Raw genomic sequence first — 12,540 nt, 5'->3', positions numbered from 1 at the left:
TGAAGTAATTTCCTGCCCTGAAAGGAGGGTCTATTTGTTTCGCTTAAACACAGCTGTGTTGAGGATTTTAGAAAACTGATTTATGTTGCAGGTTGATTGATCAAATTCAGAAGTGCATTCATTATTCATCAATGTCCACATGAAACATTCATCAGCACTTCCTTCATTCATTCCTAATTATATACAAGATGACATTGACAACTTCTCTCTGATTTCAAGCATCAACTAGTGATGCACTAGCAACAGCTTCCTATCTGGCCCTGTTGGAATCCAGATTTTCACAAGGTTTTCTCAACAGGCGATGTTAATCCATCACTCACCAGCGGGAATAAGATGAGTGGCAGCTGTCTTTTACTGCCTGTTTGTAGCATCATATTACAAACCTAATACTATCACTTTATGAGTGGCTGCAGCAATGTCCTACACTGCATAAAAATACAGGAAACAGACCAATTAAATGGCCTGCAATTTCTGATTGAATGCAAAAGCACAACACTGTAGAATTACTTCATATTCTTCTGTGATGTGGCTCAATATGGATGTGCATTATTATCCAGTGCACCATTATGTAACATAATTGTCCCCTATTGTATGAGATGAAGCCATTATTAATCACTGTAAACAAAGCCGTCAACTGACCAGAAATATATAGACAGGCAGGCGCCAGATAGACAGAAACTCAGTGGGCCGGATTTTCCCCCCGTTGGGGGCGAAGTTGGAGGACTGGCGTGCACAGGCGTGGTTTCTATCAGCGCCCCCGATCGGGGGTGCGGCGCCATTTTACGTGGGCGGGCCAATTAAGGCCCACCCAGCGTGATGTCTGCACAGAAGCGCTATGCACTTCCTGTGCAGGCGGGGGAGGGGAAATCCCAAAATCAAGAGTGCGCTCTTTCGTGCATGCGTACGAAAGAGCGCACTCAGCTCCCTGAGGCTAAGTGTAGCCTCAGGGAGATCGGCTCTAAATGTCAAAAAGCTACAAATAGAAAAATAAAATTTCCCTAACATGCCCCCTCGTGTGACACTGTCACATGAGTTGGGACATGTCCATAATTTTTACAAAAACTTTATTAAAATTTTAAAAAACCTACATGAAACCTCATCCCGCCCGTGGATGAGGTTTCATGCTTTTTCTAATTCGCGCCGGGGCTCCTGGCCTGCCCGCCAACCTTAAGGTTGGATGGGCAGGTCCTTTAATTACTTAATTGACTCTGCCAATGGCCTCAATTGGCCATTGACAGGTCGGCGGGCACGCAGCTGATTTTGCTGCGCCTCCGCCTACCTGAAAATTTAAATGGCGGACGGTGACGTCACGAGTTCCCCCCCCGACGTCACCGCGCATCATTTTATGCGTCGGCAAGTGGGCCCCGCCCCCGCTTGCCGGCGCATAAAATCCTGCCCCATATTTAGACATCCCTTAGATAATAAAATGCCGATTAAAAAAAAAAATTGTTTGATAATATTCTAATCTTTTTTTGGAAGTTTAGCGATTGTTCAATGATTGACTAGGCTGTCAATGATTTGTTTATCTGTTATCTTGCAATTCAGTTTTTTTTTTAAACTGATTGTTCCATGGAGAGCATTATGAAAATTAGCTGATTTTTAAAACTTTAATTTCCTCAAGGACAGTCTTATGTACGCTAATAGGAGCTTTTATTACACTTTCCATATAATGCACTGGCAATAAGCCACACATTTCCTCTCAATAAATATACATATGAAAGCCATCAAATCAGTAATTCTTTGATATAAACACCAACACATTTAAGTCGTATGAAGTGATCTATCAACAGTGGCCGTGCTGTTCATAAAACAACTTAAAATTAAATAAAACTGTCAACCAATTTAACTTAACACACTATAAAACATAATAGAATATTTTAATCTGATTTTGGGGTTCAAATGAGGGTTATAAACCACTTCTTTATCACACTTTATGACGCAATAGGTACTCCTGAATTGGATTACAGTTTTGCAATCAGTTCCAAATCTTACTATGGTCATATGGTTATAAATTTTAACCATGTAAATGTGCGATAACCACATGGTCAGAAGACTGGTGGACAAGCCAAGTGGCTTCTAAATGCTAAACTTTCAGATTAAAAAAGTGATCTTTTCCAATTGTCAGTGGGATCCTCAGTGATGACTCTTGCACTTGAGCTTTAGGTGATGGCATAAAAAAGACAACATCCATTCAGCCACCTATTACATATCTCTCCCCATTTTTTATTTCTATTGAACATTGACTGATCTGATGTAGCCCAGAGTCAAAAGTATTACTGTATTAGCTCACAATCATGTAAATGTCCAATTGTGTAGTAACCAATCATTTCAGACATTTTCAACTTGTGCTGAAAGAAGACTGGATCTTGTGTATGTGAAACTAAAAGACCAAGTTTCACAATGACAACTGAATTGTATTTTTCTTCTTTATTTCTTTATGGGATGGGGTGTCTCGAGCAAGGGCAGCATTTGTTGCCCATCCCTAATTGCCTTTGAAATGAGTGGCTTGCTAGGCCATTTCAGAAGGCAGTTAATAGTCAACCTCATTACTGTGGGTCTGCAGCCACATTTAGGGCAGACCAAGGAATGGCAGATTTCCTTTCCTAAAGGGCCATTAGTGAGCCAGATGGGTTTTTAATGACAATCCATGACAGTTTCATGGTCACCATTACTGAGAGTAGGGACGGGATTTTTCTGGCCCCATTGTGGCGGGAATGTGGCAGTCCAGCCAAAAGCCCACTGACATTCAGCAGGACTGGATGATCCTCACAGCGGGTGGGGTGGGAGAATCCCGCCCAAACTTTCAATTCCAGGTTTTATTACTTGAATTTAAATTCCACCAGCTGCTGTGGTGGGAATTGAACTCGTGCCCCCTGGGCATTAGCCTGAGCTCTGGATTACTCTTCCAGTGACACTATCACTACGTCACCAACTCCCCTGTGATAAAATGCCACATAACAGACAATCTGGTGTTCTCTAAAACAGGAGAATTTGACTTTGTCACAAAAGAAAAACCGGAGAAGTAAAATGACTAACTGTGTTTATGTGCAGCACTTACTCCAGTTTTGTAGAATATTGGCAGATGCACCTTACCTTCATCATCAGTACTACGGTATTGATTGCAATCATGGCCATTATAAAATATTCAAAAGGAGGGGAGACCACAAATCTCCACATCTTGTACTGAAAAGTTTGCTTGTTCTGTGGCATGTAGCGAGTTAGCGGTTTGGCACTTATAGCAAAATCAATACAGGCCCTCTGGAAGAGAAAAGCCAATGTGTCTGAATCGGACAAGGTCACCATCACTGGCCCATTCTTGGTTTGTAACATTTGAAGGGCAAGGTAAAGGTTACAGAATATTCAAACATGCAAATCAAATAAATCCTCAGACAATAACTTTCAACGAGACGGCAACATCAATTAACAGTGAAATAAGAAAACAATGAACATTTGTGCATCACTACCTACTACATTTGCACTACCTTCAATTCTTTTCACATATGCTACTTCAATCCTAGTGCTTTGCGTTGAACCATGACATCGGAATTCATCACAAATGTGAGAAGAAATGAAGAGAACTCACAGGTAGCCATCATTTGAGAGTAATTTGGCTGATTTCACTCATAAGATCACAAATTTTCATTCTCTGGCTTCTTGTATCCTGCACTAACTCTCTCATGACTCTTCTGTTGCAGTGCACTGTCTGCACTATAATATGCCGTTTACTCCTGTAAAATCTGGGTGCCCCCTATTCACTGTCTCTGCCTCTAGTTTTCAGTTCCTTCCCCATCCCAAAGTCAGCTGCTATCTTGTATTCAGTCCCTCCATCCTGTATTCACTGCCTAAAGAGTGTGCTCTCTCTCCTATATTAATACTTTCTACCACCAAACACTCTTAGCATCATCTATTCCATCATTTACAGTTCTCTCTCCGTTCCATATTGAGCATTTGAATTGTACCTTTATATGCTTCATCACTGTTATACAAACCTTCCAGTATCTGTGCTCTAAATAGATCAGCCTTTCAGTGTTTTTCATTCATTGAGCTTTCAGAATAATTTTAATATTGCAACTTGTCAAAGTAATTGATTGAAAATGGGGAATATTGTGGGAATGTGAATTGAGGTAAAAAAAATCAGCCATAATCTTGTTGAATGACAGAACACGCTCAAATGACCAAATGGCCTGGCCTGCTCCAGCTCTTAATTCTTACGACAGGTCTTATGATAAGGTAAAACAAGCAACATAGAAAAGATATTTTCAACTATCATATAGCTGTTATGAGTAGGTGCACCTCATTGAAAAGTAAGAAATCAGACCATGGTAATCTTGTCCTAATATTCTGATAGCCAGTTTGGGGGGCATTACATGTCAACAATATTATTGTGAACCTGTGATTAATGGGGACTGGATTAAATAATCTTAATTTCATTTCATTTTGGATGAGCTAGTCAGGAAAAGGAAATCACTATCCATTTATCTGACCTTTAGCCCCAGGGGTGAAAAAACAGCTTCAAGGAAATTTAGAAATGGAGTCATAAATAATTAAGTTGGTAATGTTTTATTATGCGTACCTCATTTTTCTCAAGACTGCATTCAGATAGCACCTTATCACCTTGCTCCTGGAATGTAATGATAATGAGCGCAACAAAAATATTCACAAAGAAAAATGGAAACACAACAAAGTACACAACATAAAAGATGGACATTTCCATGCGGTAGCGAGGGCTGGGTCCCTGTTCCTCTTCTGTAGCATCCACGGAGTGTTTCAAAACTCTGAGGAAGACAGAACAGAAACTTTGAGGTTAATTTACAGTCTGGTGTGGACAACTAATCTTCACTTGATAAGTAGAAAATCTGTAACTCAAAATCTGCAAAGTTTGAGTTATTCAGAATGTCCACAAAAAACATAAACATTCTATGCCAAGTCATGGATGTTTCCAAATTTAACATGCTGCAATGGTTATTAAAATTATATTTTGAATTGTTTAATGGATTTATAATTCTAATTATGCAAATAAACATGATAATATCATAATAAATATATGCTTTTAGAGTGAACCTGTTCCCTTTAACATTATACAACTCATTTGTACGCAAATCTCATCACTTATATTGATTAAGATATCCTGATTTTCTATAGCTATAAATAATTAGAATTTCCATTGAGGTTTCTTCAAGCCCTCATGATAACTTCAGAGGAACTGCACAAAAGACCCTATCTCTAGAATTTCCAGTACAGCAGGAGAATGAGAAAACCCCCAAATAGTTTTACTCCAAAATTTTGGGAGCATTAACATTATATCATGAGAGCCATAGGTGTAACCATGAGTTCTGTCCCTCTTCAAATCCAGGAATTGCCCCTGATGATGAACCTCCCTCAACTCTTCTTATGTAGTTGCACCTCAGGTGGCAACATCCTTCCTGATATTTCGAACAGCCTACAACCTTTCTCTCCCCATCCTTCCTCTGCTGCCTCTCTTTATTTTACTCATAAACTAGGTCTCAGTGTTCCTCCGCATTTTACTTTCTACTCTTCCTGCATGCTGATCCTCCTCCTCTGCAAAGTCACGGTCATGGAGATTCACTGACCATCATTCTTTCACAGAAGAACTCTTCACCTCCATTAGTATTCCTGTCCTCCTCCCATGTGCAGATGCTTAATACCCAAGCTTGGTATCACCTCACCATTACAGCTTCTCGCCTCTGAACATAGAGGTTTCCAGCACAATGAGCCTCAACCTTTCACCAGAGCCAGATCAAAAATTCATCTGGTACCTAAAATATTCAGGGTTCCATTACATTGCCGTGCAAAGACACCCACCCCCAAAACCCCAACACTCCTTCCCCCAATACTGATAACTGTTACTCCAAGTGGAGCACAATGTGTACTGCTTTGCCTTTGTGGAGGTTCATGTGTCAAAACTTTAAAAAATAAGTACATTGCTTTTGGGTTTTGTATCCAGGCCATTTTTTTGAAACCTGCATTGTTCACCATCTCACTGCACATATACTACATTTATTATTTCACACAATTGTATTTATCAGGATTCTTCCAAGCAGCAGTAAGAACACTACCAAGAGTTTCAGCCAAGAAAAGAGACAGTATCAGTCACTTTGATCTGCTCAAAATAGATAAAATTTCAGTCAATGAGATAATGTCAACATCTTTCCCATAAGACATAATGCATTGCTTGTGTATTACCTTCAGCAATGAGGCAGTTGAAATAAGATGTGCATTTATATAGTATTACTTACAATGAATTACTTTAAAGTGACGTGACCAACATATAATCAGAGGTGACAAGCCTGAGTGCGGCAATTGAAAACTCATTCCATCAAATTTTAAAAGTTGGGCATGATTTAAAAAGTGATTGCTGACCAAAAGGACAGATCAGACTCCCTTAATCTAATCCTTGTACCACATTGTCATGCAGCTTTTTTTTTAAATCACTGAGTTTTCAGCAACCTGTCATTAAAACTTATTCAGTCTAATGCATTTAAATTTTGACAACTGAAGTTACAATGTTGCAACAATTAATTCCAAGTTATATTTTTAATGACTCCCAGCAATCGGATTACATAAACATCGATGATTACAATAGTTAGTACTTACGTTGGCCAGCCTTCACCTGTCGACACTGTGAATAGTGTCAGTAAGGCCCACAGCACATTATCATAGTGGAAATCATACTTCTTCCATTCCCTGGGTTCTGCCTCAATTTCATCATTATCATAAACTAGATATTGACCCCTGAAACATAAACAGCGACTGGATCAGTAGGAATAATACTTTTGTTTTGGATAGTTCCTCATCAGTGCTTCTATTGGCTAATTTTCTGTGACTCAAGAGAAGTTTTAAGGAAAATATTTGAGGGGTTAGAGATTTTAGAATATTACAAAGGCTCCCATTAGCATAAGTAAAAAAGAAAAAGTGCTGGAAACACTCAGCAGGTCTGGCAGCATTTGTGGGGATAGAAAAAGAATTAACGTTTCGAGTCCATTGTGACTCGTCAAAATGGAAGGTTAACATGTAGTTCCCATTAATGTGTAGCTCTTAGTTTGATTCTTGAATATATTTTCACATGGGATAAAATAGTTCCATTGATCTAGATCTCTTACCCGAGATATCAAACACAGTTAGACTAGGGTACACTGGCAAAATAAAACTAACAAAAGCACACTTTGCTACAATGAAATGTCAATCTAGGTGTCAGTGAAATATTTCCCTGGAGGTCTCAATATACCAAAAATCACAAAGAAGGCTATCCCAATGTAAAGAGTGGTAAATAAATTGGATGGTATGTAGGTCAATGATAGCCAGTGTACACCTTACACAGGTTTATCTAATGGTGTAGCTGAAGCCAAAAGCAAACAGGTGCCAGTGATATGCCTTTGGATAGGATGTCTATTGAACCAGTTGAGAGTTGTAGGTTATTGGCGGGAAGGGTCATTCACTGCCTGGGAGGTTAGAGTGGAAGATTGTTTGTCCAGTGTAAATCCAGCCTGATTTTCATCACATTTGGGATGTCTTAACTCTACCCAAACGGTGAAAGAGTTAAAACCGATCAGGGTACTTAATCTCCCTGGAGTGACAGGAAGCTGACCAGTTCCAATTTTAACCTGAATGTCCAAGCAGGCAGCAAGACCACACACCCATATCAAGTGGCACCGTTCTTAACGTTGAGATCACCAGAACTGCAATTTTAATTTGGAAGCCTGAGCTGGACTCTGCAATGAGTTTACAGCCAAGTCAAACTAGAGGGAAATCGGATCAGAGCTAGACAAGGCTGAAAATGGAAATTAGAAAATATTGGGCAGAATTTTCTGCCTACCGGGTGGGCGGGCCCGACCCAATCTCTGGCGGGCAGGGAGCTGATCCCCGCCGGAGAAGCGGGTCCTGCCGCCATTTAAGTGGGTGGGCCAATTAAGGCCCGCTCGGCGGGAAGCGCTATGCGCTTCCTGTGCAGGCGGGGGAGGATTCGCATGCGCACGAAAGAGCACACATCTCTCTGAGGTTAAGTGCTGCCTCAGGGAGATCCTTTACACTTGTTCAAACATTAAAAATAGAAAAATAAAAAAATCCTTAACATGTCCCCCTCACGTGACAATGTCACACAAGATGGGACATGTTAATAAGTTTCACAAAAAACTTTATTAGAGTTTTTTAAACCTTACATGAAACCTCATCCCGCCGGTGGATGAGGTTTCACGTTTTTTCTAGTTGCCACCGGGGCTCCTGGCCTGCCCACCAACCTTAAGGTTGGACAGGCAGGTCCTTTAATTGTTTTAATGATCCTGTCAATGGCCTCAATTGGCCATTGACAGGTCGGCGGGCCCACAGCTGATTTTGCTGCGCCCCCGCCTTCCTGAAAATTTAAATGGGGCGGGACGGGAGTTCCCCCTGACATCATCCGCGTCATTTTGCGCGTCAGCAAACTGGCCCCGCCCCCTGCTCACCGACGGCAAAATCCAGCCCATTATCTTTTGGACTTTCCTTGTGGGATTAGATGGCACAAGACTTTTGCTCTTGGAGGCTCCACAAAAGTAGCTTAGGCCTCCCTGGCCACAGATTCGCAGCCCCCAATTGCAGATCTCTCAGGCCTGAACTGACAGTGGATCCTGCCACTTAGCTGGTCTTGGTGGACACTGGGCAATTTTCTGCAGCTTCCCACCTGACATGGTGAGGAGTCAGCAGGAAAGAGTTAAATGAGGCCTAGGAATTAAAATACAGCATTCCTCATTTCCGGAGCAGTGGGCGAGTTTCTAACTTTGCACCCGAAACTGGCCCGGAGTTAAAATCAGGGCTTCTGCTTCAGCTTGTCTGTCATAGGCTGATTACTTTGAAAAAAGTTAGAAAGTTTGAAACTTGAGCATACGGTGTGAAAAGATTGAAGGCATTATTTTAATTAAGGATATTGCAGTGTTGGAAAGATGGGATTGTCTTTGGGGCAAGGACAGAGTCCATTTTGTTAGAATTGAGCAGCGACAAAGGTAAGATCACGCAACTTGGGGTATTCTATAGGACTCCAAATAGTGACAGAGAGATGGAGGAACAAATCTGCAGGAATCACAGAGATGTGTAAGGGCTATGGAATGCTGTTACTGGGAGACTTCAATTATCCAAATAACAATTGGGAAAATATTAGAGTAAAGGGTAAAGAGGAGGAGGAATTTCTGAACTGTGTTCAGGAGAACTTCTTTGATCAGTACGTTCTCAGACCAACTAGGAAGAAAGCATTGCTGGATCTGGTGCTGGGAAATGAGGTGAACCAAGTGGACCAAGTGTCTGTGGGGGAACATTTGGGTAAGTGTGATCATTGTATCATAAGGTTTAGATTAGTAAAGGAGAAGAACAAGGAGCAACATAATATAGAACTTCCAAATTGGAAGAGGGCTAATTTCAATGCAATGGGGAGGGATCTAGCCAAGGTAAAATGGAACCAGAGACTGACAGGAAAGACTGTAATGGAACAATCTTTAAGTAAGAGATGTATTAGGTACAACCTAGGTACATTCCAATAAAGACTAAAAGGTAAGGCAGCCAAAAACATGGCTCCTTAGATGATGAGGGAGATAGAGGTTATGATGAAACAAAAAAGGAGTGTATGTTGAATGTCAGGTGGATGCTTCAAGAACCAGGTCAAATTGAATAGGTTGAGAGGAGAGGTGAAGAGGAAAATTAGATTGGCAAAGAGGGAATATGAGAATAGAATGGCAGTCAACATAAAAGGGAACCCAAAAATCTTCTATCAGCATGTAAATAGCAGGCTGGTACTAGAGGTGGAGCAGTTCCGATTAAGAGCAAAGAGAGTAATATATGTTTAGAGGTGCAGGGCAAGGCTAGAACTTAATAAGTTCTTTGTATTGATGTTTACCAAGGAAGAGGAATCTGTCAAAATATCAGAAGAAGTGGAGAGAGTAGAGGCAATGGATAGTGTGGAACTTGAAACTTAAGCTGGGATGGCTGACTATGCTTAGGATTGATAAGCCACCTGGTCTAGATGGCTTGCATTCCAGGTTGCTAAATTAAGTGGGGGTGAAGACAGTGGAAGGGCCTGCCTTAATCTTCCAATTTTAGCTAGATATGGGGAAAGTGCCAGAGGATTGGAGAGTGGAAAATGTGACACCTTCATTCAAGAAAGGGTGTGAGGACAGCCCTAGCAACCACAAGCCAGTTAGTTTAACATCAGTGGGGAGTATTTGATTTTGGAATCCATATTCAGGGGAAAAAAATCAATAGGCTCTTGGGAGAGGTTTGAGTTAATCAAGGAGAGCCAGCACAGATTTGTAAAAGGCAAATTGTGCTTGACTAATCTAATTGATTTTTTGATGAAGTACAGAAACGGTTGATGAAGGAAATGCAGTGGATGTTGTCCATATGGATTTTAAGATAGCATTTTACGTAGGACCACTTAAAAGGCTGGTTAACAAAATTGAGGCTTATGGAATAGAGGGTCAGTATCTAATTGGATAAAATAGTTGCTTAATGACAGAGTTGTGGTAGATGGTTGTTTTTCCACAATGGAAGGTGGTAGGCCCCAAGGGTTAGTGCTTTTTTCTGCTACATATAAATGATTGGATCTTGGAACATTGAGTAAAATTCCAAAATTTGCCAAAGATACCAAACTTGGCAAAGTGGCAAACAGTGAGGGTGATCTGAATCGCCAGCACCAGGACATGGATAGGCTATTAGAACGGGCAGACAAGTGGCAGATGGAATTCAATACAGAGAAGTGTGAGGTGATGCATTTAGACAGAAGAGATAGGGAGAGGCAATTTAGACTTAATGGCATAATTCTAAAGAGTGTGCAGGAACAGAGGAATCTGGGGGAAGTGTGCATCGATCTTTGAAGGTGGCAGCACATATTGAGAGAGTGGTTAGCAAAGAATATTGGACCCAGGGCTTCATAAATAGGGACCTTGAGCGCAAAAGAAAGGAAGTTATGCTGGCCTGAACTGGAGTTTGCATCCAGTTCTGATCATCACACTGTAGGAAAGATATAAAGGTGCTTGAGAGAGTGCAGAGAGGGTTTACCAGGATGGTTCCAGGGATGGGCAGTTTTAGCTACAAGGTTAGGTTTGAAAGGCTGGGGTTGTTCTCCTTGGAGCAAAGAAGATTGAAGGGAGATTTGATGGAGATGTATAAGATTATGACAGGCTTAGGTAAGGTAGACAAGGAAAACTCTTCCCATTAGCTGATGGTAGGAGGACTTGGGGACACAGCTTTAAGATTATGGACAAGAGATGAAGGGGAATGTGAAGAAGAGCTTTTTTTACACAGCGAGTGGTAATAACCTGCTGCCCATGAGGGTGGTGGAAGTGGAAACAATAAATAATTTTCAAAGGAAATTGGATGAGCGCTTGAAGGAAATAAACTTACAGGGCTACACGGATCAAGCAAGGGAGTGGAACTGACTGGATTGTTCCATGGGGAGCCAGCATGGACTTAATGGGCTGAATGGCCTTCTTCTGTGCCGTAAATGACTCTAGAATTTATTTTGTAACTGAGAACCATCTTCAGCTTTGTGAGGAAAACTGTATTGTTAAACAATGGTTATGCTTCCGTAAAGAAAGGCTTGCAATGGTATAATGCGCCTTTCACACACTAAGACATCCTAAAGTGCTTTATAGCCAATTATGTTTGGAGGGTAGTTATAACATCAGAGATGTGGCAGTCTATTTTCACAGCCAGCTCCTACAAACAACAATGCGATAACGCCCAGATAATCTGCTTTAGTGATGTTGGTTGAGGAATAACTTTGGCTAGGACACAAAAGGAGAACTCAGTTATTAATAACATGAAATTACATTTGGTTTAAATTAGATAGAATTAAAACAGTTTTTGCAATTATTTACACCAAAATCAAACACTTCAATGTTATATTGATCCTCCAGTTAATACGGCCATTGGCTCTTTTTGTAGTGGTTTACCTGCAGTCTTTTTCCAAATCCTTTGACTCATCAGTGCAGTAGAAGAATTTACCCTTGAAAAGTTGCACAGCAATGACAGCAAAGATGAACATGAAGAGCATGTAAACGATGAGTATATTCAGAACATTCTTCAGGGAGTTCACTACACAGTCAAAGACAGCCTAAGGGAAGCAAATTTTGAGTCAGATACTAACAAGAAGTGACAAACAAGACTAGACCCACAGAGTCTGCATGTAAAGACCATTTAGTCAGAGCATCTGATCGACGCGTAGGATTGGATATGTTGCCAATAAATTTAAAACTGATACCAGTTTCGAGCATTGGTGAGATAAAAGACGCAAGGTGTACAGACAGCTCTGCATCTCTCTAACCAGAGGAGACAAGGTAAAATGATAGTTACATTTTGCGTTACAAACCAGTTGACAGGATTATCAATACTTTGCTAACAGTAAAATGTCTAAGTTACATCTCAAAACAATGTCAGCTGATATGCCTATTGAGAGCTTCGTAAAGCTCCATTTTGAACCAATTAAAATGCAACTGGTGCTAAGCTGAAGTGGTGTGAAAGGGCCTTCTCAAGCTGACTCAAATCAATTCAACTGGATTC

General features: G+C 40.8%; 1 protein-coding gene across 1 annotated transcript in view; it reads right to left on the bottom strand.

Annotated features, from left to right (window-relative positions):
• Positions 1-12,540, bottom strand: part of cacna1ba (calcium channel, voltage-dependent, N type, alpha 1B subunit, a) — a 721,116-nt gene that overhangs the window by 88,640 nt on the left and 619,936 nt on the right. Inside the window, exons 29-32 of the mRNA XM_078550316.1 lie at positions 11,934-12,094; positions 6,616-6,753; positions 4,574-4,775; positions 3,094-3,258 (exon numbers count right to left, since the gene is read on the bottom strand). Coding sequence (XP_078406442.1) covers positions 3,094-3,258; positions 4,574-4,775; positions 6,616-6,753; positions 11,934-12,094 — 666 coding nt within the window. The remainder of the gene's footprint in view (positions 1-3,093; positions 3,259-4,573; positions 4,776-6,615; positions 6,754-11,933; positions 12,095-12,540) is intronic.

This window comes from Cetorhinus maximus, chromosome 10 (assembly GCF_964194155.1).
Source record: "Cetorhinus maximus chromosome 10, sCetMax3.hap1.1, whole genome shotgun sequence".
NCBI classification, from domain to species: Eukaryota; Metazoa; Chordata; class Chondrichthyes; order Lamniformes; family Cetorhinidae; genus Cetorhinus; species Cetorhinus maximus.
Note: the sequence above shows the minus strand (reverse complement) of the source record. Positions and strands in the feature narration are given on the sequence as shown.